Source organism: Polypterus senegalus, chromosome 12 (genome assembly GCF_016835505.1).
Source record: "Polypterus senegalus isolate Bchr_013 chromosome 12, ASM1683550v1, whole genome shotgun sequence".
Taxonomy (NCBI): Eukaryota; Metazoa; Chordata; class Cladistia; order Polypteriformes; family Polypteridae; genus Polypterus; species Polypterus senegalus.
This window is the reverse complement of record NC_053165.1, coordinates 109,142,305-109,167,519: the sequence shown is the minus strand read 5'-3', so window position 1 is coordinate 109,167,519 and position 25,215 is coordinate 109,142,305. Positions and strand designations below refer to the sequence as shown.

Here is a 25,215-nt window from a genome sequence, read left to right as displayed (position 1 = left end):
ACTTGAGCCTTAGAAGGTGGCAAGTGGAGGCATTTACAAACGTATAAACAGAGTTCACTACAAATGCTTTGATAATACTTGTCAGGTCAGTAGATTTAGAAGGAAAACAAATAACATATCTTCACAGTTTAAATATATATAAATTCCTCATAAAAGAAAACTCTATATTAGTATTTTCCATTATTTAATTTCAGTTCTGCTTCAAACAGTTCTGGATTTGTTGGATAACAGGCCTTTATTAACATTTGTTAATCATCACAAAGAAACAGAAAAAATATATACTAAACATTCAAATGTCCAGGGATATTCTAGGATTATGCAAGCAAAACTGTTGAAAATAGAATTTTCCTTACTCAAAGACAGCAAAATTGACACAATAAAAACACTCCAACATACTTAGGGCTTATTAAAGAATACTATAAAAATGCTTTTATTTACATGTAAAGGAAGAGATTTCCACCTCTGGTTACATTTGGTGAGAAGGTTTTCACTGTCACCAAAGTCAGAGACATCTGGGTCACTACTTGAAAACCTAGGAAACTTCTTCATGAAAGTGCGAAGTTCAGAAATGTAGCTGCTTAAAATGTCAATGCACTGCTGCATGTGATCATCCAGTTCTAAGAAAATATTAAAACATATCTTGTTACCCACATTGTCTAAGGATTTAGATATTCAGTGTCAATAACAGAGACAGGCAATTAAGACAAAAACATTTTTATTAGTGCACATAGAAATAACTATGGGCAAAGGAAAATGGCATGTTTTGAACTATAAAAGCCATCTGTTCCCTATTACCACCATTTATTTGCTTAATTTATTTATTATTATCATACTAGACAGAAAATGTGCACTGTATTATAATATGCAGTGAATACACTTGACTTGACCTTATTCCGTTAACCCTTGACCTTCGTTGACCATATATGTGTACAATGATTTAAGATATAAAGAAAGAGATAGGGGAAGTGAAGTGACAGCAAAGGTGGTAGGGATGAGAATAGCACCCGTAAGCATGTGCCACACGGTCACCCTGCTGCCCACTGCCGAGTTGATTCTACAAAAAAATAAAATAAAAATAAAAAGAGGAATCATTCCAAAACTTGTTGCTTTTAATATAGAGCTGTAGTGCAGAGTTTCAGTATAGTATATGTGTACCAAATTTCAGGCTACAGGATATTTGATTTTTGACCTTGACCTTCCTGTGTTGACCTTGGAGGTCAATCATCACCGCAAAAGCGGATAGTAGAGGTCACGAAGTAGACCTTGAATTTCAGGTCAATAGCTCAAATAGTTTGTGAGCTACAGGTGATTGAAAATCCTGGACAGACAAACGGACAGCCCGGGTAGTGTATTATATAAGAAGATGTATATGATAAAACAACTTGTTCTTTTCATATCTGTGACTCTATAAAGTGAAGTATCTGCATCTCTAGTTTTTGTTAGAAACCCTAGTTTACCTGCTGCTTGAGTTCCACTTACACCAGTACTTCGATTTAGCTGCTTCCAAAAATCTGCTGAACCTTGTCCATCTGCTCCCCTCCAAGCTGCTTACTATGTTTCAACCCTTGGATTTGGACCCACTAAATTTCTCATCAGTTTCCCTTAATATATCTTACAGAACCAGCAATGAAAACCAGCCAGCATCCAAAACAGTTTTTCAAATTTACTTTGACTGCTTATTAAATTAAAAATCCCATTTGTAAAATCTCAAACTACAGTTTTAAAATACTAATACTCCATATACATTTCTTAAAAAAAATGAAAGCATTGTTGTTCTCTTAATGCTACAATTTTCTCATAAATGCCAGAAGAATGTCATATAATCTACAATTATTAGTTGAGGTCCACTCATCCTGTGTGAGGAAAGGTTTACCTTGAGTTCTCTCAATGATCTCACGAACTTGCTTATTAAGAAATGAGAGAGTAATGTTGAGCAGTTGTTCAGAGAATTGTTTACTCTGAGCCTCCAAATCATTGTCTTTGATGGCAGATGACAGCAAATTGAGAGCTGGTGTTAGACTCTTAATATCTGCAAAAATCCAAAAACAGTCATTGCAAAATTAAATTCTTTATTAATTATCTATTACCTTTACACTATCATGCATTTTTCATGTTAAAATCTAACAATAATTAATTGTAAATACCTTTCCAATATTCCAGGACACAATGTTAACTGTAAGTCTGGTCAGGTCAGGTTAGGGAGCATGCACTGGTACAGGGTGTTCCCGCACCCATCACATGGCAAAACAGCTCAGAATCCTTGTTGGCAACTCCCCATGCAGACAAGTGGTCCAGTCCCACCCTCCGGAAATGACTATCTGCCACAGCCATGTGTTGTGTGTCAGTCCCCTTGGCCTGGACCAGCCACTCTTGTCCTCAACAATGAGGATCCTGAGAGACTGATCACCCTCGGGAAAATCGCACCACATGGCCATAGTGCCATAATTGATGCTCCCTCACAATGCAGGTAATGTGCCTCATTCGGGACTCCGTGAGCAACCACGCATTCAACACAAAGCCAAACCAGTGTTACCCAAGGATTCTCTGAAGAGACACAGTACCAAAGGAGTCCAGTCTTCGTCTAAGGTCACTTTTGCTTAGATATCGGGTGTACCACACATCCATTTCCAGTGACCATTTGACCTCCCGTGCTCTCCCAATCCGCAGGCTGACTTCATAGGAAGAGCCACCAGAGACATGACTGTCGCTGCCGAAGTAAGTAAACCTCTCAACAAGGTTGACACTATCTCCAAGGACAGACACACTGCTGATGGCTGTGCCCATGAGGTCATTAAAGGCCTGGATCTTGGTTTTTATGCCATTATTTAACTCTAACAGGTCCAATAATTTCCTTTCATTTTTCTCCAAGCCCAACAAACTAGGCAAGTAATAGATTTAATACTGACAAATAAAGGCCACATAAGCAACTGATGGGTAGGAGATTAGAAATTTAAATCTCAAGGCTGCCAATTCAGTTAACCTAACTGTACACTAACTGTAACGAAATAAATAAATAACTGTAATACACATTTATCTGATAAGTCACACTGAGTGAAGGTGTCTGCCATGTAATAATATTATTTATTCCAGGGTGACGAAACTTACTCAAAACATTGCAGAAAAGACTATACACGATAAAACCTATGATCACATTAGTCCTATACTAAAGTCTCTTTGTTAGGTTAAGTTTGGACAACAGCCTTAAGACCAAATATTAATTTATCTTACCATCACTTACTACTGCTGGAGCTGCGGATGCTACAGTGTCACTTTTCCATTTCGCTCTCAGTCTTTAACAATAGCTAGGACAATGTTGTGATGCTGCAACAACGTAATGATGATTTGCCCAGGATTCATAGCTTATGCATATCATGAATTTATTCTCTCAGATGAACTGCTAGCTCTTAGACAAGGTTTATACGTCACGCAACGCGATGCATGCTCCAGCGGACGGTACTGCTACGCAAGCATTGTACTGTTCACACTTGCGCATGTACTTTATGTAAATCTGGAAGATTCCACCAGATGGCAGGTTCGGCTTCCCTGTGTTGTGAATTGCCTGAAACACCCATTAAATTGCGAGGACACCTTGCCACAATATCTCTGAAAAGGATGTTTAATGATTAAATCCATCAATCCAGGGATGCACCCATTCCTGCAAGCATCAGGTGCGAGACAGAAACAGTACCTGGACGGGGCATCAGCTCATTGCAAGGTGAACACAAGCACACACACACACTAGTGTCATTTTAGCATCACCAAATCCCCAAACCTTTATGTCTTTCAAAGGAAACCGGAGCACACTTTGGAAATACACCGGGAAAACACGCAAACACCAGGCAGGAAACAGAAGGTTCGTGACTCCCTGCGAGACAAACCGTGCTGTCACAACATGTGTAATTATTAACAGCATTCATTATATAAATGAAGTTAACGACTTATCTGTAAAATGTAACATACATGCTTTAATTCATTTCATCCTAAAAGTGATATCAAGTAGAAATACAAGGATTCTAAATTGTGCATAGAGCTGGAATATCATAAATGTAATGTGTTCTGTGTGGTGATTGCTGCTGTCAGGTCAGGAAGAAGCCCCAGAAGCACGCAGCAATTAACAACTGGGTCGGTTTTAAGATTATGTTTATGACAGTCTACTTTAATGATAAAGTAAACTACGAGGTTAAAGTGAACATTTCAAGATTAAAGCCGAAACATTCACTTTAATCAAAAAATACACCTTATAAGAGTTCCTCGTTAAAAGTGGTTTCATGATTAAGGTTCAATTTTCCATTTTGCTGCTGCCACTCAGCTCTTGGCAGAAGCTCTGTACTTACTACTTTCATGAATGTGATACAGATTACTATTTTTGTGGATTTTGAAAATTGAAAACATTTTTTTAATAACGACATGGAAGGAAAAGTAAACAATCTAGGTAAAAATTAAATATAACTTTTTTTCTGAAATGTGTACTCCCTTGCCTACTAGATATAAAGTTTTTTATTCATGGTTTTTATAATAAGATTATCAACAACCACCTTTGCTTTCTTTGATTGATCTGGTTTAATTGAATACTAAATGAAACAACTGTTATTTTTTCAAGATTTTCTCAAGATATTTGTATTGTTTGATATTGCTATGTAATACTTTTGTGCTGTGTTTCTATTTGCACTTTTTTATTCCAGAAACTAATCTTAAAGATATTTGCAAATGTGCACCCGGCAGAATCATGATCTGCAGTACAGCTTCAAAAAAACAAAAAATAATAGTCAGCAAAGTACCACTAGAACCAAATAGTCAAATTGTTCCACTACTTTTATGTGTGCACAATCCAGTACTGTAAAAATTTAAAGCAAAAAGCTGAAAGATTAGTCAAAAATTAAAGGTCACATTCTGTAATTTTGCCTTGTATTACTCACACCACCTTAAATAAAAATGAAAGTATTTATGTACACAATAAATATTTGTTATGTCCCAAAACTTACGGAGGTGAAAATATAATAAGAGCATCCATTCATTCATTCCTTCTTAATGGAAAATGTACAGTACATTTTTAAAGATAAGAGACAAAATTGAAGTATCTGGTGCTATGTTATCCATAATGATAATATGAGGGTATACGTGCTAACATTTTTCTCAGTTCTGAATAAAAGTGATGTGTTCCCTTAATCACTAATAAAATTATTTAACCCTTAAAACTCATACTGCTATGTCATGGCAACTTGTAGGTATTAGTACCAATTCATCCACTCTCTCAAAAAGACCAATTTATCTAACACTCCATACACTTCAATTACTACCGTACATCTCATTAGATACCTACTTTCCAGTTGCACATAAGAAGAGTTCAAAGACGACTCCGGCACACTATAAGTAATGGACGTGCTGAGGATGTTCTTTTTACTTTTCAGAAAGAAGTCAACTGTGTCCAGCTGACGATTCTTCAGACCAGCCTGAAAAATAAAGGCATTTGAGATAAAATGTGCACTTCAGAAATTCAAAACCTATGTCATAAATGACTGTAGTTTTATTACGCAAAACATTATATATAGAAAAGACCCCCAAAACCTCTGCTAATAAAAATGTAATAAATTAAAAATCCATTAACTGTTATTAGAAAAAATAATGCATTTTTAGAAATAAAACACAACAGAAAGTTTTCCTTCTTCCACCAAATGAAAACAAATAATCTTGCAAAAGAGGGGCTTTGTGAGTGCAAATATGCCTTTCATAATAATGCAATCAATAGAAACTGTCATTATTTGGCAGAAATATTAAAGATTAAAAGATATCTCTTAACTCTATACATGTGACCAAACTATGAGTTCTGTTATTATTTATGACAAAAGTCATCTCATAGTATTGCAAGTAATCTATTACTACTCTTATGTAAAAAAACAAAAATTCAGTACCGGATGTGCAACTATTTTATGATACAACTGAATAAATTATAACAATTTTGAGGTATACTGTTAATAAAATTGTTAGAAATTGTTGCATTCTTGTCCTGGGAGTTTTCATTTCTTTTCATTTTTAAGTTTTATATTACAGTCCTTAAGGAAGGTCATACAGTATTTTTAATGTGTATTTAAGCTTTCATTTATCAGAAAAAACACAGATAGCAGAAGAGGTACATTAATTGATAGATAGAAAGCAAAAAAGGCTAGACATTTCATTCAGCATAATGATAAAATGCACAAAACAAGATAGCAAGGCTAACAAATGAAAACAGTCAAGTAATTTAAGTCAGAGTAGTAATGTCGTCAGATGTCTCAAGAATGATGACGGCCAACATTCATAAGGAAATCAAGACAAAAAAAGATTGGAAAAGAAAGACAGCCAAATGCTAATTATCTATTCTGTTTTATCATTTTCTGTAACTCAGACAAAAATGGTCCAAGAGAGGCATAATAAGACTCAAAGAATACTCTCTGATTGATAAGTGGGCCTTTTTTCAGTCTGAAGCATGTATATAACCTCTCTTTGTGGTTAAATACTGTAAAAGCTTTTCATTACCATTGTGACGGACAGCCGGGTCCCATGCCCGGCCGGGACGCCTCTGCTGCATACGTCCCGGGGGAGCCACCATGGACAGTGCAATGCCTCCCCTGGGGTGCCTGGGGGCAGCCTCCCTGGCCGTGGGTCCTTCCTCAGTCTCCCCCATGGCTCCATGGGACATGGAGTCCACCACAGCCCGGCTGGGAGATGGGGTGGCCGCTAGGGGGTGCTGCGGAGAGCCAGCCGCCACAATTGACGACTTCCCAGCCCCACCCGGAGGTGCAATTAAGACCAGCTGGTCAGGCACCTGGAGCACTGCCGGGTGTACCATAAAAGGGCAAACCCTCCTTCAGTCGAGGCCAGAATCGGGAGGAAGAGGACGAGGTTGCCTGGGAGGAGTGGTGGTGCCAGGAAGGGTTGTATAAAGTCTGTTTTGTGCTTTTGGGACTGTGTTGGGCCTGTGGGACACAGGGAAGGCTTGCCCCACGGCTGAAGAAAAGAAATAAAAAACCTATTTGTTTTACACATGCCTCTGCGTAAGTCTGTGCCGGGTCGGGCGCTATATAGCGCCTTTTACAACTGGCGTAGTCGGCAGGATCCCGGTCCGTCCATTTGGGTCGGAACCTGCATTAAAATTTGTTGCAAGACCCGGAATAGCGAAGTGCAACAGCGCGGGGCACATGCTCGACTCAGTGGCGCGGATAAAACGCTCCCGACGCAGCCGCAGGCAAGCCCAGTACAGACTGCATAGCATAGCCACTGAATCGCGCCCACGCGGCAGGGGGCCGTTCACCAGCGAAGGGGAAGCACGCGAACGTGGCAGGAGCCGCAACACGGCACGTGCCGCACAGCGTGAGAGAGCACTACCAAGGCCATCGAGGAGCTGCTGCAGGCACCAGCTATGGGGAAGAAAAAAGCCGGGAGGACACAGAGGCCAACTGGCGGGCGCTGCCCGCCGCGCAGGTTGCAGCCGGAGGTAGGTGAAGGGCCAAAACTTGATGGGCCGCGGATATGTCTGTCCGCTTGTAGGTCATCCTACCTCCTAAACGGCGAGGGGCGAAGCACCCGATGCGGGCAGGGGGATGAGTGTCCAAGGCGTGACGGGGGCACCAGCTCGGGAGAGAGCGAGGCAGAGCGGTGTCTCCCTTTCGGCCTGATCCAGCGGCTGGGGGAGGAGAGCCCGGTAGAGCTTCCCAGCGAGATGTCCCGGCAAGAAGAGCCGAAGCAGCTCCAAGAGACAGGTAAAGGGGGGGGAGGGCGTGTGTAAATCACCCGCCAAGGAGGATCGGCAGGCGGGAATGACGGACTCCCTTCCCTCTCCTCCGGACTACCTGAAGGGGCCCGTGGGGGATCCACAGGGTCTCGTTGGCACGCGGTCGGCGGGGGGCGACAAGGAGAGCCCAAATCCAGCGCCGGCCGCCACTATTAACATTACTTGGTCTGTGGGAAAGGTGAGCTCCGTTGTCCTCGCCCTGCAGTCCCTCTTGCAAGTGTTTCAGGTCCTGCAGGAAGCGAAGGAGGGGCTGGAGAAGAAGCTCGGAAGCCCGTGCGGAGCCCTGGCCGAATGGCTTCGTGACGGCGGGTGGCCAGCCTCCCACCAGCAGGACAGAGCGGTGCAGGTAAGTGAAGCCGGTACCGCAGAAAAAGGGGGCGGGACGCATCGGCAGCTGTGTTGATCAGTACTGCCTGTCAGGCGGACCCGCCTACCACAAAAGAGGCTGCTACGATGACCGACAGTGGGGTGGACGAGCGTGTGGGGAGGCAGCAGGTGGAAACCGGCTGCCAAACAACCCGCCCCGACCGCCAGTGCCGGTCTTGCGGCAGTCCCAAGGGATGCAGGCAGTGTGGGGCCCCTCCTTTTCCCATAGGGGGACTCAGACCGCCAGTGCGTCCCAAAGAAAGAGGAGGAACCGGGAGAGGAAACCAGAACCTCCTTACAAGACGCAGTGTATGCCTGACGGCTTGGGACCCCAGGAGGGCTGCACTGCAGAAGGGCGTAACCGTCACGGGCCCTCCTCAGAGGGGGCGAAGGGGCAGGGGTTCCCTGCCTGCTTCCGCTCACACCGGGGCTGTACTGGATGGGGTCGGCTATGTTTTAACTGTGGCTGCGGTGGCCATGTCTGGCGGTGTTGTCCAGAAGGACGTCGGGGCAACACCCCCAGACCTATTCATTGTGTTTTCACAGGGTGCAGCCACAGAACCAGGGATACCGACTCCCCATCCTGGAGAAGACCGGCCCTCGCAGGGCGGGCCGATGAGCCCCACAAGCCTCATCTGAGGGAGGGGCATTGTGACGGACAGCCGGGTCCCATGCCAAGCTGGGACGCCTCTGCTGCATACGTCCCGGGGGACCCACCATGGACAGTGCAATGCCTCCCCCGGGGCGCCTGGGGGCAGCCTCCCTGGCCGTGGGTCCTTCCCTCAGTCTCCCCCGTGGCTCCATGGGACATGGAGTCCACCACAGCCCAGTTGGGAGATGGGATGGCCGCTAGGAGGTGCTGCGGAGAGCCAGCCGCCACAATGGACGACTTCCCAGCCCCACCCGGAGGTGCAATTAAGACCAGCTGGTTAGGCACCTGGAGCACTGCCAAGTGGACCATAAAAGGGCAAACCCTCCTTCAGTCGAGGCCAGAATCGGGAGGAAGAGGACGAGGTTGCCTGGCAGGAGTGGTGGTGCCAGGAAGGGTTGTATAAAGTCTGTTTTGTGCTTTTGGGACTGTGTTGGGCCTGTAGGACACGGGGAAGGCGTGCCCACGGCTGAAGAAAATAAATAAAAAAACTATTTGTTTTACACGTGCCTCTGCGTAAGTCTGTGCCGGGTCGGGCGCTATATAGCGCCTTTTACACCATTCAATGTGTTAATCAAAAATCAAATCAATTCAACTCTAATCAAAATGTTTTGATAGAGTGAAAAAAATGCCAAAGTAGCATAACTCAAAAATACAAACCTTAGTAAAATACTCAAAAGGAGAATACAAATGCAGAACAAGATTGATGCAAAATGTATTGTTCAAGGCTCAATAGGAACTTTTCCAACTTTCTAACTATAAATACTTATTTCTAATGTTCCATAGGTTTTCCACTGGGCTGAATTAAAAAGGAGTAAATTAGATAAGAATGCATTATTTTTTGGAATATCATGCTCAAAAAAGCAATAAAGAGGGAAAAAAACAAATATGAAGTTAAATGGAAAACTATTGTGCACATATATGCCGGAGAAGAAAAACAGTAGAAGAGGGAAGACAAAAGTTAGAAAGGGGTGAAATGGAGAAATTTCATCACTGAGCATCCCCAATCAAGGTCCAGACTAAGTATGAAGCAGGTTTTGGGTAGATGAGCAGGTTGTTGAGCTGGGACACAGAGTTCAGAAAGAACAGGATTAAGGAATGAAGGCTTACAGACTGCAGGTGCTGCAAAGTCCTGGGAATTTTGAGTAGAAGCTAATAAATGGCAACTTAGCTGTCATGGTAGCAGCCATTAGAATCCACTGCTGTGAGAGAGACAGAGAGAAAGGGAAAACAGGGAAGATGAAGAAAAGCCCAGGAGAAGAAGAGGGACTTAAGGTGACAAAGGAATGAAGAGGACAGAATCATGGAGAGGGACTTCGCCCACAGAAATTCATAGGACAGTCAAAGAATATGTGGAGAAGTCAGATGATGAAATAGGTCTAGTTCTAAACTAATAACATGACACTTTTAAGGATGAAGTATACTGTAATCTATGGACAAATAAAAACTGTGTGTACTGTATGTGTGTGTTTTTATTTTTTTTTTTTTTTACAAATAACTAATAATGTATGATTGTATGTTTTGCCAGTACAGCACAGGGGTCCGAGAAAGTGCTGTTATTCAGTTACAAATTACAAACTGTAGCAGACAAGTGAATGAAAACTAGATAGGTTTGACCTGAAAGAGACTGTTGAAGAAAATTAGGTCAAGAGATGACCCAGAAGAGGAAAGTCCACAGATTCATCTGAAAATAAATGAGGAGGAAATGGAAGGTTATAGAACAAATGTGACAAATTCCAGACCACCTCACCCCAATCCCTCCACACAAATCATGGTGTCATTCTGTGGTGAACCTCTGCTCGCTTGCTTGTATGGGTTTTTTGCAGTCTTTTTGACCAACTTGTTTGTTTAGATTGGCACTTTTGATTTTGGAGTTACTCTAAGACCATGGATTTGTGAAATTTGTGGCTCTTTGAATTATGAAACCTTGCTCAAGGTAATTAAAAGTCTAAATAAAACGCTATTTTTTTTATTTTTTTTAAATTCTTGTTTACATTTTGGATTATGATTCATTTTCTTCTCGTTAATTACTGTTATTATCTTTTTATCTTTTACATTTTTGCCATGTAGCCAGAGTTTTTGATGGAATATCTTTATAACTCGATCTACTTAAGATAAGGTTACGCAATAAAGACAGTCACATTTTGTTTAAGGTTTTGCTTAAACCAATTAATACATGTACTACAGATGACCAGAAATGCATACTTCAGAAAATAAGAATGATGTGGCGTGTTTGAGGACTCGCAAACAATTTAAAACTGTAATATCATGCAAGGTGTTTAAATGTTTTGGGAGGTTTTATGATTCACTCTGTTAAGATGAGATAAAATAAGTGTTTGTAATAGTCATTCGAACTGGAGGGATTCACAAAATAAAGTGCTTCTGAATGATAATCCTAATTTTGTAGCTCTCAAACCATCAGAAATTACTTGATTCTCAGAACTGTACACCTCAAAGTATATATGCAGATAATTAATCATACTAAAATAAAATAAAATGAATCATACTATAATTTTCACCTTCATCATCATATGCTTAAAACAAGCTGAAATTCAGCTTTCTTCTTTTGATTGTGTACGGACATCGAGCATTTGGCTTTTTTGAGCCTGGTGGCAGGAATGTGATGATGCCTGTTGTTTCTCAATGAGATAAAAGAATGAATTTTAAGCATGAAGTAAGCGACTTATACTTCTAATTGTGTTGAAGTGAAGTGAGCCTGTTGCAATATGAGCACTTCCATTTAAAACTGAAATCAATTAAGTGAGCAAAAGAAAGTAACTTTGGCTTGGCTGTCTAAGTTTGATTTTGTTCATTCCATTTATTTCCTGTTCAGCATGGGAATAATTCAAAAGATAGTTTCATATGGCCAGTGCCCCATCTCTTTTAGGAATATACACACAGCATTTATATACTACTTTGAATCTACTTGGAATGCAAATGTGACCCCTGATTTGCCACAATAGCTGCATAATACATTTCAATCCTCAAACTGAAATTTCAAAATATAGTGATATACATTCATTAAAACTATTAAGTGTATATACATATTTAAAATAAAACCTTACCTAAACTATGCCCAATTCTACACATGCTACAGCATTAGTAAACTTTCACCCCCACCATTACTGTACATAAACTTTGCACTAAATAAAGCAGCTATTTCTCATATTACCTGGGCACCAAATAGTATCTTGCACTACAAAGCATATGATAAAGATCCCATCAGTCAAAGAAAGCAAAGGAAGACCGAAATACCACATCACCCATATCATGCTCAAAGCAACAGTTAGCTTTTTCATTTTTTATTTCTATTCCTTGCCATCATAACATGAAAAATTGGCAGATGTCCTGAACTAAAATTATGTTAAGCTGTACAACAACCTGCATCCATCTAGTATGTCACATGTGTCGGACTGTCTTCAGCACAGTTTTCATTCATTTTACACATGCAGGGCACATTCAAGATAGATATCTCTGTACTCTCTAGGAGACAACTTGTATCACTCACACAATTAATGTCAAAAAAAGTGATGGTAGAGAAAAAAAAAGGAACTTTAAAATTGTATTTTCCAAAATATGCCAGCATTTCATTGATATAGTTCTTTGCTTTTTCTAAATAACAGTAATCATTCTCATTTACTTTTAAACTTTTTAGTTTTACAGACCAGTGATGACTACTTTGTAAGGCAAACACCAAAGATGGGTAACAGATATCTGCATTATATTTCTTTATTCTACAGATTTTTCCTAATTATTTAGGAAAGAAACTACAAAAAATAGACATTAACTTTCTCACACTAATTTTCCTGTGCTCTTCTTTACAAGACCTGCAGTAGATACTAATTAAACAAATATGACTACAATTCACTATCCCTAGCAACAAACTTTAATTTTTTTTTTTCTGGAAATAAACTGTCCAAGTGGAGCTGACAAAAACGACAATGACAAAAATTCAACAATGCAATTACGACTGCATAAAGTTTCAGTAAAATACAGTAGTTCAGGAAGAAAAACACATACCTCTAAGGCAGGGATGGGAATGGAACACCTTCCCCAGCCATTCAGATGGCACAGTGAATCAACGGTTCCAGCACTTCCATAGATGATTAGCCTGTTCAGCAAATCCTCTTGTGTTAAGCCAAAAAGGATCATGGACAATCCTGACTCTAAGAAAGATCCAGAGAAAATTTGCCGTCTAACCCACCACTGGTATACCTCTGCTGTGCTACTATGCACAAACATCTCTAAATTATATTAGATTTATGGTAAAAGAGAAAGTATCAAGTGTTCCTACCTTTTAGAATAATACAAAGCTGCTCCTCCCCACTAGACTCAGCTGTCACACAGGAATCACAAAGAGGATGATATGCAACTTCATTGGCTAGCAGGTCCCAAAGTGCCACAGTTACTTGAGATTTATCATTGGAAATGAAAAGTACAAAAACAGAAAATTCTGATGCAGAAACTGCAATGGCTGTATGTTCTTTATAGTCCTTAAAATGCATGACAGACAGGCTTTGACTATTGGCCATATCACTAAATTCTCCAGTTGGCTTCTGCCCACCATGGCTTTGGACACAGATAAAAGTCTTCAGGAAGGAGGCAAATGAGGAAGTCCGAGTCAGATTGATAGTTTCTCTTAGATGAACATATGGAAGATGATGATACCAAGGCGTGAATACTTTAGTGGTACAAACTGGAGCAGGAGCCACCTTACTGCACAAAGTAGACAATCTTGCTTCCCAGGACCTTGAAGAAGGCACAGATTCACAAGAATAATTTTGTGCTCTTGTTCTATGTGCCACAAAAAACTTTACAAAGAAAGTATTGCACCAAGGGCACCAAAAAGCAATACTCAGTGTACAGAACATGCTACATAAGAAATTATTCCAAAACTAAAACAAACCAGCAACATATTATCAAGGAATGAGAATATAAGTGGGAATCATTGGTATCTGGTAAACCTTCATTTGCTGCTGATTCAAGAATTTCTATATACCAGATTTTACATTACATTTTACTAAAAAGGGTAAAGAAGAAACATTGCCTACTTACTCTTGAAAACTCTTAAAAAGCATTACCTACAATCAAAATTTGAATTTTTGAAATTGAATCAAATGAAATTACCAGTAGATTGTGAAATAATATGCTATGAAAATGCATTTTAGCCAGCTGTTACTAAATGAAATTGAAAATAAAGCAAAAGAATCTACAAATCAGAAGACTATGAATAATTTTCTATTTAAAGGCCCACTCAAGTAAAACCACTCTACTTCAGCTTACCTTTCTGTTTTGAATGGAAGCCCAAGTGCAATCGCACTATAGGCAGCACTCTCTAAGCTGTCCTCATCAAGGGCTACATCTCTCTTCAGAGGCAGCTGCTCTTGTACATGCCTACACAGCAAATCCTGCGGATGCTCTCTGGAAAAAATAATTAAGTCCTATGTAAAGCAAAAGTGTTTGTTCAGATTAATACAAACTTGAGATCAAAGCTCACCTGTGGTATCAACTTTGTATTTTATTAACACAGTATAATCTCAACTCTCTTGCAACTATTTCAAGTGGAAAAGAAAATATGTTACCTGAAGTATTTGTTTAAGTTAACAGAGACAGCAGAGCCACAGGAAGTAATTACAGCAACTGTGCTTAAATTGTGCGACACTCTGAGCAGCATGAATGAAAATAACTTGCATTCATCTTCTTCGGGATTAATTCGATTTAACACCAAGTTGACATTGGCAAGATGTTTCCCATCAGCAGTACTATATAGGTCTTGGAGGAGAATGTTAAAGATTTATTACAGCGTGTCATATGCTGCAAGCTTGAATTTTAGGGAGATGTTGAAAACAGAATTGCTACTATTAAAATACAGCTTCTTTAAGAGAATAAAATGAGCACAAGTGATAATAACAATTATGCTGCAGGTACATAAAAAAAGTCCATGCCAAATGATCAAAATGCAAAATTTGTTTAAAATGGTTGTTAATCCATTATCTTGAAGGTCTTTGACACACTCTATTCAAAATAGCATGTGCAAGTGAACAAAAGCTGGCAGATTTAGAAATTACTAGACCTCTTCCCACAAAACATTCTTTGTGTATGTAGCTCATCACAAGATAATCTTCCCCTTATGAAAAGGGATAAAGAAGAACATTGCCTGTTTATTCCTGGAAAACCTGAAAGTCTTATCTTTAAACAAACTGAACCAAACCAAACCAAATCAAACTGGCAGTAAATTGTGAAAGGAAACACATTAGATGAACTATACATAACTGAATTTAAAAACTAAGCAACAAAATAATTCTACAAATACTTAATAATCACAGTGTGTATCTTGATTAGCTACAATTAAAAATAGCTTTGATTATATAGTAGTCAATCACGGACACACTGACACAAAAAAAACACAGAGAAAAAGCAGAATTGATCTTTAGTATCAATAACATATTTCTGAATGGCCAAAGTGTTCTCAAAATGGTTTGTTAAGAAGGGAACAATATGAATACAGTGTAAAAGTTGATGTAAGAAACACACATAAATGTTAAGCAAGCAAATAGAATAAAACTATATGCAATTTTTAGGAAAAGGATCATCTTTAAAAGGATACATATATGTCCTGCCTTGTCCAGAAGAAGAAGAATCCCTTTGCAGATTTGACTGTCTACTATTTCTGCTGATGCCTCAGGAGCAAGATTGAGATTATAAAATCCCAGGATTTCTAGATGAGTTGGTGTAGAAAATGAAATTTGCACAAGGATGCAGCTATTCAGCAACACAAATGCATGTTTATTGGCAAAGGACAAAAGTTGCAAGGAAAGAGATGAAGGTAGGCCTGCAAAAAAAAAAAAAAAAAAATATTAATAAAAAAAATGCAGACTCTTAAGATGTGAAGTATGCTAACAGTGTGTTGAAATGGACACTAAGGCAAATCTGTGTAGAACCAGGACAGATGATATTATGATTTCACAAATCTGTGATCTTTTATAAAACAAATACAGCAAACATCATTTTGGTACATGTAAAAGATTTTTTTCTTACAAAACATGTTTGCTAAGAGATTGTGAATGTGTTGCTTTACATGGTAATTTAGCTAATATTAAAAAAATATTTTCTCTGTTTCCAACCTGAATCAAATCACCCCTTTATAGCCAATCAGGTGATCCTAAGCTTCCACAGAAATATCATATTGATATTAAACTTAGTGTAGGCACATGATTGACCGAGGTCACTCCACCCTAGTGTTCCTGGGCTCAAGCAAACCACCAGCCTCGGAGTACCAAGAAGTAGGCACGCACCATCAATGCCCAGCTCAACTCAAAAGCTGTGTGGAGTTAACACAAAGACTCTTCACACACAAGAAAAAATGTATTGGTCATGTGTAATCTCAGTCATCTGACAGACAAGACCAGCAGAGTCTGGCCTTATTGACATTGACAATGTAAACTAGCTCTTGGGCTATAGAACACAATTTCTCTGGTAAGGAGGCACAATAGCTCATACGTGAAATTAAAAAAAAAACAGGTATAGTCAGACAAACATTAATCAAAGGTTAACCCCAAGAAAGGGAAGATAAGCATGGATAGGAATACTCATAAGCCCCTGGCTAGGTATCGTACAGTTTCATTGTTCTGGTGGATGTAACGCTTACTTGTAGAGAAGAAAACCTTCTACTGTATTTGCAAGTGTGTATAGCAACTACTTGAAGTACTCTGTTTTAAAAAAAAAAAAAAAAAGAGATAGGCTTTGGTGCTTAAAATGATACAGACTCTGAATTTCTATTGGAGAACACCCGAGATATTGGGGGGTTGGGGGTGATTTACAGTAATGGTCTGTCTGAAAAGAATCAATACTGTATAAACACCACAATTTAAACCCAAGTTTGCTTATAAACGTACAGTACCTAGTACCAGAGTAGCTTGGACCAAACGTCAAAGATTGGCTTAATGTCATGTCATCTTATCCAAGGACATGTATTTTGGTCAATCAGGTAAAGAGAGGTACTGAGATGTCAACTAATCACCACTTAGTGATAAACTGTTCTAGACCTGGAAAACCAATGGTGTGTGTATGCTGGGAACCACTGGCAAATTTCTCTATTTGGAATGAATTCAGCTCTCATCTTTTCCATGAAGTCTGACTATACCTACTGAAGAGTTAAATGATGGATGTCTATCATGGTGCAACTCCAAAACTAACTGGTGGTCGCAAGCAGCAAGGGAAGCTGTCAAGTTTGAGAAAGAGGCCTTCCATGCAATATTAGCATATTGGGCCATGAGGGACCAATGCACCGAAATGGAAACAGTTGCAAAAGAGAAGACCCATGTGTATGTTTAGTTCGGTGAAACATGAGTTGGCCTTAAACAGGTTCTAGCAAACCATACTACACAGCTTGGGAATGTTAGGTGAAGAAATGTTGATCTCAACTGGGAATACTGTTGGGAGGTAGAGGGATCATTTTAATGAATTACTAAATAAGTTGGATACAATGTTCTCAAAGGACCCAGTGCCAGAAGTACTGATTATGAGTGTGCTCATCTCTTTGGCCAAGGTTGCTGCAGTGACAAAAAAAAGTCCTGTAATGGCAATGTTTCAGGGTTGAACAAGATTTGACTGGAAATTCTTACAGCAATGAATATTGTGGGGACAAACATGCCCCTTAAATGTTGCACGGAAGGCAGGGACAGTGCATAAGGACTGGTGAGATCCAATTAATAAGTGATCACACTTCCTCAGTGTTCGTGACAAAGCCGATGCCAGTACAGAACAGGGGAGGGGTATCTCTCCATTGCCAATTTGGTCTACATGTGCTTAATGAACTTGGGAAAAATCTTATGATCTTGTATCCTTTGGTATTTTGCAGATGGTGCTACAAGAATATGGGATTCCAGAGCTATTGCTGAGTGTCAATTTCTCCCTACATTTGTAATGACTTGTGTTCAAATACTTGTTGTAAACTTATTCATTGTAAGCACTGGACTCCATTAAAGACCCACCTATTCTCCTTTTTTACGATTTTCTTGGACAGGATATCAGAACAGAGTTTGAAGCATATCCAGCTTGTAAAGGTAATGGCTGCATCTCAACTATTTTCACATTATGTTATCCTTGTGAGACAATAACCTCAGGTGTGCCATGAACAATTCATGGCTAACAGAGATGCAAATTAGATGAAATTTGACAAATCTAAGAACATGGTCCTTTCTGAAAAAGAGGGACTTCTTCCCTGTGGGTAACGTGTGAGCAACTGCCATAGGTGAAGAAGTATGAAGTACCTCAGGGTCTTGTTTGTGAGGAAGAATAGAGATGATCAGGAAATCTGTTCTGCAGACATTTTACAGGAAAGTGGTGAAGCAGAAGCTAAATCCTCCACAAAACTTTAATTTATTGGTTGCGCTACATCCTCACCCTTACCTAGGGTCAAAAGCCCTGGTGACAGACTGAGATTATGAGTACAAGCAGTTAAAATGGTGTCCCTGCATAGGGTTAATAGATTGGCTGTCTTTGAAAGAATGGTAATGTCAATAATTAAGGGAAGATGGTAGTACCATTTCTTGTCCAGTTAGACAGAAGGCAGCTGAGCTAGCTGGACCATATAATGTAGCAGTGTACCAGAGATAGACCACTGGCATAAGAGCCTGCATCAGACCCACAACATGCGTGACTGGTAACACTTGGTGTCACAACTGGTCTGCAAGCTTCTAGGAGTCCTTAGGAAGAGGCCTGGAATTTCCCAGCTCAGCATGGTGGTACGATGATCCACACCAAGATAAGCAGACTGAAAGTGAACTGAAGTGAAAAGTACATTTAAAAAGTGCCTCATTATTTCTTTATGTTCCAATTACTGAAAAAGGGTGAGAAGTCATCTAGTTTAATATTAACATAACACTCTGATCAAATTTCTAAACATAACCATCAACTAATGTTGCATTTCCACTACCATCCAGAACTAGCTAGAACAAGCCATGTCTGGCTTTTGTTTCAACTGAATGACATTTTTTTGCTTGACACCTGGAAATACTAGTAAAAATGCATGAGCCCCTTCTCTGCACAACAACCTGAAAACACCTGAAACAAGGTCATGTCCAAAGTGTGGCAAATGACAGTAAGCATACACTGCATTCATTCAATTTGTAGCGGTGGTACATGATTAATGTCGTCGTAAATGTATTTTGTGCCGAATCCCATCTTTCGTAGCACTGCCCTGTTTATGTGTCTATGTAAATATGATCCCCTGGAAACAATGGGGGAGAGGGGGAGGATAACACTGTGAAACCGTGGCCCTTCACAATAATTGGCCCTGTCAATTCCATCACCTGCATCCAATCATTCGCTATTTAAACAGAAGTACAGAAACGAAAAAAAAATAAATCCCTTTCTACTAGACCGCCAATTCACTACAGGAACAGAAGAAAGCAGCAATCCAAATCATTCACACCCTTTGTCTACCTGCCACTTTCAATGCCTGTCAACAACATCTTTGCACCGTAAAACCCTGGGGGTTCTGGATTACACCACGTACCGAGGATAAGCACTGTGAGACTGTTTCTTGTTTGGGGAGAGAAGTAAGCCATCATTTTCATCTGTGTAATTTCCACAGGACAATTTTTCCAGCTGAACCAGGTTCACAAACATTATCCATTTTCCACTAAATCTTCTGGACTTTTTGTGTGTTTCACACTTTGTGTGTCTTATTGAGTTCATGTTCAGTGTGGGGTCAAGGGAGGGTTTGCATTGTATATTAACTTTGTGCTGCACTTTTTCTTTTTATTATTTTCCACCGGACACTTTTGGGATTAAATGTTATGTCGGGGTTGGTTGGGGTATGATATATATATTGTTTGGAGTTTGTTCATTTCTTTCTTTATCAATATACTAGGCTGACCCGCCTTTTAAGGCGACCGACTTTTAAGTTGACCACTTCTTAAGGCAATTCAATATGTAGATCAATTTGATATTTTATACAAACTCACATGGTATCAGGTGTTAAAGTCCTCAGTAAAAAACATAATCAACTGTAATAAAGAAGTTCTAAAGGTCATAATAACTAGATTGGGTTGATTAAAGAAATAGATTAACTAAAGTTTTACATAATCAATGTACAACTAATACCTTTATTAGCATTCTTGTTTATAATTGGAAAACATCCACAAACAGGTTGTCAGTTTACTGTTAGTGCCGTTTCTGGCTGCACAATGTTTCTGGTGGTGGTGGAAACTAGGAAAATTCCTTTGATAAATTCTATGAGTTATACAGACTATACCGTTCAAAATGTTATGCTCAGATTATCTCTAATAAAATTAAATGTTCTAATAATAAAAAAGGGATCATCAGAATATGCAAGTCAATCAATTAGTACATGTATTTTTCCTTTTACACTGCCAATTGCCATTCATTGAAATGAAAAGGCAAATAAAATACATTTAGCTCTAGTCTCCTTTTATTCTGTTAATTAAAATCACATCACAGTAAGAAGTGAAAATAAAACCAAGAAAAGTCATTTTTCAGATGCTGTCTGCATATCAAGGACTTCCAGAAAAGGATTGGCCTTTTAAAAATCACGCATTTAGTGTTGCCATGGAAAGTAATTTCAAGAAGAGGCTTTAACTTTCTTAATTTGGCAGTCTGCCTTTGATGTGTACATATTCTATGTTGCTAAAACTGGAATGTTCCTGCAACAAAAATACATATTTAAAAAAAAAAAAAAAAATGTTACTTATAACTGTCAAATTACAAATCCACTGCTCTGTGTAGCCAACTGTTACTTTCAAATTTTTAAAGAAAACACCTCAGAAAATTCAATTTTGTGTAGTATGGGCAACTGGCCCATTTTCACTTCCTAATTATATTTCAAATGCACAATAAAAAAGGAACTATGCATTATCACATTTCCAGTTTCAACAATATTTATCAAGCTGTTTCATGAAAAAAAGAAACATCGTTATACCCTTGTGTAAGAAATCTCTGTGTAATGTTTTAAGTTTAGTATTTTTCAAGTTATTTTTTTCACAAACATGGTACATTTGCATTTGCCACACGAAACTGTGTTCTAAAGTTAAGCATTTTATATAAATTGTAAAAAAAAAATACATATCCATTTCTAGCATTTTATAATGTACCTTATTGGGCACAACCTGAAAATAAAAGCCTAAAAAACAACTCAAAATGTTCCCTTTAAAATAGCAAAAGAAAACATGCCTTCTGTGTTTCCAACTCAGGTTTGTGATAAAAAAGGGATCTAAAAATATTTGCTTTAATGCATATTCCAGGTACTATTTTTCTTGCGGTGGGGATACATTTGCTCTTTGATTGTGTGATATCAGTGGCCTCTCTGGGAAGTGTCCCCACATAAATACAGGAGTAAATCAAGACATGGCATGAAAAGTTTACTGTGATTTTGTCTTTTGAGAGGAAATCACACATCTGGGGGCAAGGTCATTATGGAAAAAGACAAACTGCTGAGTTAGTGTGCACTGCTAGTCTTCTTTTAAAATGGCTGAATTTTACGTTATTGGTGCTATTTTACAATGCGTATGCAATCTAAAGACACAGATCAATGCTTGACAATGTTCTTGGTTTCATAAATTGACATGTTTGCTACATTTTTAGGCTTTTGTTTTCAAACCAAACCATTCCATTATAAATTGCCAGGAGTGACTATGCATTTTTTTTAAGAAAATGCTTAACTTTAGAACGCAATTTTGTGTGACAAATGCATATATTCCATGTTTGTGAAGAAATAACTTTGACCTGAAAAATCCCATACTTATCCTTTAAGTTACAATATGCATTTAAATTGACTCTTTGATTGTACATTTTACAGCTACAGGATAATTCAACCAGACTTACAGAGATCTTTAAGCACAACCTGGGTCCGAAGGTCATCTTCAGAACATTGGGATATTAAAGAAAATGTGTGTGCATTCAGCTTATAAACAGCAAGGTCATTATGGACAGAAACACACAAGAGTCGCAACTTGCTTCCATCAGCAGGGGAGGAGATCATATCTTCCCAAACAAAGCTGAAAGTGAATATGAGAGAGAGGTTAAAGGTGTAAAATACACTTATATATGTTATCTCTGATGATCACTTCTATTAAAATGTAGGGAGAAAAGGGTACATCTAGATACAAACAATCTAACAACTGCTTTAAAGTATTAGCATGACATACACATGTGGAATAAAGATTTAAGACAAAGTTCTATTAACACCTTTCAAGACAAATTAAAACTTTACTGAAAGCCATTTTTTTCTATCAAAGTTCATGAAAAAAAGATTATATTTCCAAAGGGAGAAGTCTTCAGCTAAAAATCTAACTGGAAGTATGCAGTCACCCTCACTAACTTTAAAAAGAAAGTTAGGCTCAATTATACCCAAGGAATATTCCAACTGACATGCATTACTCTGCATATCCTGGCCAAGAAAGGATTCAGAATCACTTTATAAATAAAGGCGAACAATACAGCTTATATTAAACACCCTCATTATTCATTACTAAATGTTTACAATAATCAAGGAAAAATGCCAGTCATAAAATCTATTAAAAGGCTCTTATCATACTAGAATAATAAACATACTGTATTGTACTTTATTTAGTAAACAAAAATGGCTTTCAAAATACATTACTGTTACACACAAGTTAACTGCTATTTTGTTGGTAAGAGCTTCATTCACTCTGTCAAAACCTGCACTTACGATGTCAATGTTATTCTTGAGAATGCTCTGCTTAGTTTGCAAATTGGGATATTAAGCACTAACAATTTAACTTGCAAAAAAATATTTGCTAAATCAGGCCCATTAATGTCATTTATGTTCTTTGAAGCTAGATGAACTACCTTAAACACTATGTCAGACATCAATTACTGTGCTTTAAAAGTAAAACAGAAACTTTTTGAAATGGGCATCGTACACATCAACAATATTATGATTCTAGTCAAAACATTGACAAATATATGGTGCTTCTTTCTACAATTTTGAAAAATTAAACAAAGGATTTTCAGGGATTTGCAAGAGTAAGATTGATTAAAAGTGCTGTTATGATGCTTTACATTCCTGAACAACATTCATCATTTTAACACATAATAAATATAGAAATGTCATCATTCAGATTAACTTAATTAAGAACATGTTATTCCCTGTGACTAGCCCTGTATGCCATCTTAAATTTGATTAGTTCTTTTAAAATGTCCTGCAGTTTACATACTTGACCACAATTTCGGAGAAATTTAAAATCCATTTAAGTTTGGTTTTACAAAATATTTTTCAGAATCTATATATTTTATATTTTAATAAATCATTCCTTTAACAAAATGGACACTGCTGTAATTTCACTCATTTGGAACACAAAACGTCATATAACAAAAAAAAAAATAATTCTTCAGAAATTTAAAGCAGAGGCATCTATGGTGTTACTTAACATTTTTCTCAAGTGCTGGATTCTGAATGTACACTTTATCATTATGAGATTACAGAAAGAATATGAAATAAATTAAACCATACAGGTCTGACTAGTCATGGAGATTAAATCCTTTTCCAGTTCTTCCCTACCTGCTTTGCTCCATGAATCAGGTATCACCACCTAGTAAAGTCATCTAAGCAGATCCAGGGGTTCAACACTGACTCAGGATATTATTTTAATGCAAGGGCATTTAAGAAAGATATACTTTTTTCACATTTACAATTCATCATCATCATCATCGTGTTATTGGCCAATTTCTGGGTTTACCCATGTTGGCTGTTTGCTCCTTAAACCTTTATTCTCTCCACTTTCCACTGGCATGTACATCCTAAATCACAGTGCACCTCTTCACCCAATATTTATTTGTGCTTTACTGACTCCTATATTATACGCCCCTCATGACGATTTCAATTCCCTTTAGTTCCTGCACTTAAATGTGTACTCAGCATTTATTACACGTCTAAACTATCAAGGTCTCACAGTTCTGCATCCAAAGCAATTGTTTTGGTGTCATATATTAGAAACAAATTGAACAAAAAATCTTAACGTTTTGTATTTTATATCCGTGTTTGCAATGTCTCATTCATGAAACTGCAGTTTTTAATATGTTTAATACATTATATGCTGCACTAAACGAAGTAGTGGCTCAGTGGTTAAAGAACTACACTGGTAATCAGAAGTTTGACCCCGTATAAAAATGGGGAATGCGAAGGAAGAAAACGAAGAAGAATAAATTATATGCTGCACTCAGCTACAATTAACACTAAATATTCTTATAGACTCTGAATCAAATAAATCATATAATTTGTGTAAACAATGAAAGTATGCAATACTAAGCACCAGAAGTTTAGGAGCTCTTTAGAGAACTGTCTTGTGTTCTCTCTGTGTTACATCAATAGTACCATATTATTACTGTTGTACAAAATTGTAATATTTATATTAACAATGCATTAATGGTGGCAGAGTTTATACTCCAGAGGAATGATGCACTAGCCCTCAGAAGCACGAAGAGGTATAAAGTAGTCGTTTGAGTTGCCCAGCTAAGATCTTCTCTGTTAGCTGAGTGGCTTTGGGGATGGCTCGCAACTTCGCAGCAAGTACGAACAGAAGTTTATTACATTAGCACAACAGTTTATCCTTGTGAAGCTTTTTTATTTATAAAAGATATTTTTTTGCATACATGTTCAGTGCCAACATTACTATAATAGTACATTTATCACAAAAGTGTACTGCTAAAACAGGGTTGGGGGTGTGGAAAGTGAGTAGAGTTAAAAGACATGCTGCTGACAGGGGTGTCATCCGACGGGCCTCAGAATGTCTCAGGTCGCTAAATCTGTCCAAGGCCTAAAACTGTTCTGACTGGAGCTGGATCTATTATTTACTGGCCACATCTCACAACACAAAATTTCTTTAAACTTTACATTTAAATGCCAGACAGAAATCTTCAAATATCAGAATGTGTGACAGATAATGGAATTCCATCCAATGCATCTTTCACTCTGGCTATCACTTCTGTAACTGCACCTAAACATGTCACCCAAGTACCAGAACTTTCTTACCATCTCCAAAACACCTCACTGCTGAGATATAAATGTGCACTTACTTCATCAGGCACACTCACTGCCTGAAGACTAGCCTTTACACTTCCAATAACCTATGTACTGGACTGAATTTCTGTCAACAACACTATCACATACCTTATGGCCATGCACCCACATCTCCCTCACCTCCTGCTCTTTTACCTAAAACCATTATTTTTTCTGGGTTTACCTTGAGGACTTCCAAACTAAATTTCTAGTTTTGTGTTCTATCTTTCAATTCCCAGGGTAGTCACAGTGCTGAGCTCTTATATAATGGTAGAGCTCATCACTATGTAAAAATTTCCATGACAATTCTACACAGACTTCTCTGATCACCACCTTCACCACTACCTAAAAAAGCAACAGAATTGGGATCAGATCCCTGATGCAGCCCCA

At 38.5% G+C, this 25,215-nt stretch overlaps 1 protein-coding gene across 2 annotated transcripts in view; it reads right to left on the bottom strand.

Moving 5' to 3' along the window:
• spg11 (SPG11 vesicle trafficking associated, spatacsin) overlaps nt 1–25,215 on the bottom strand; it is a 92,996-nt gene that overhangs the window by 62,333 nt on the left and 5,448 nt on the right. For both annotated transcript variants that reach the window (XM_039773241.1, XM_039773242.1), the window contains exons 2-10: nt 21,630–21,802; nt 15,391–15,615; nt 14,366–14,555; nt 14,067–14,204; nt 13,078–13,532; nt 12,804–12,949; nt 5,321–5,450; nt 1,874–2,029; nt 439–617 (exon numbers count right to left, since the gene is read on the bottom strand). In XM_039773241.1, the coding sequence (XP_039629175.1) occupies nt 439–617; nt 1,874–2,029; nt 5,321–5,450; nt 12,804–12,949; nt 13,078–13,532; nt 14,067–14,204; nt 14,366–14,555; nt 15,391–15,615; nt 21,630–21,802 (1,792 nt within the window). The remainder of the gene's footprint in view (nt 1–438; nt 618–1,873; nt 2,030–5,320; nt 5,451–12,803; nt 12,950–13,077; nt 13,533–14,066; nt 14,205–14,365; nt 14,556–15,390; nt 15,616–21,629; nt 21,803–25,215) is intronic.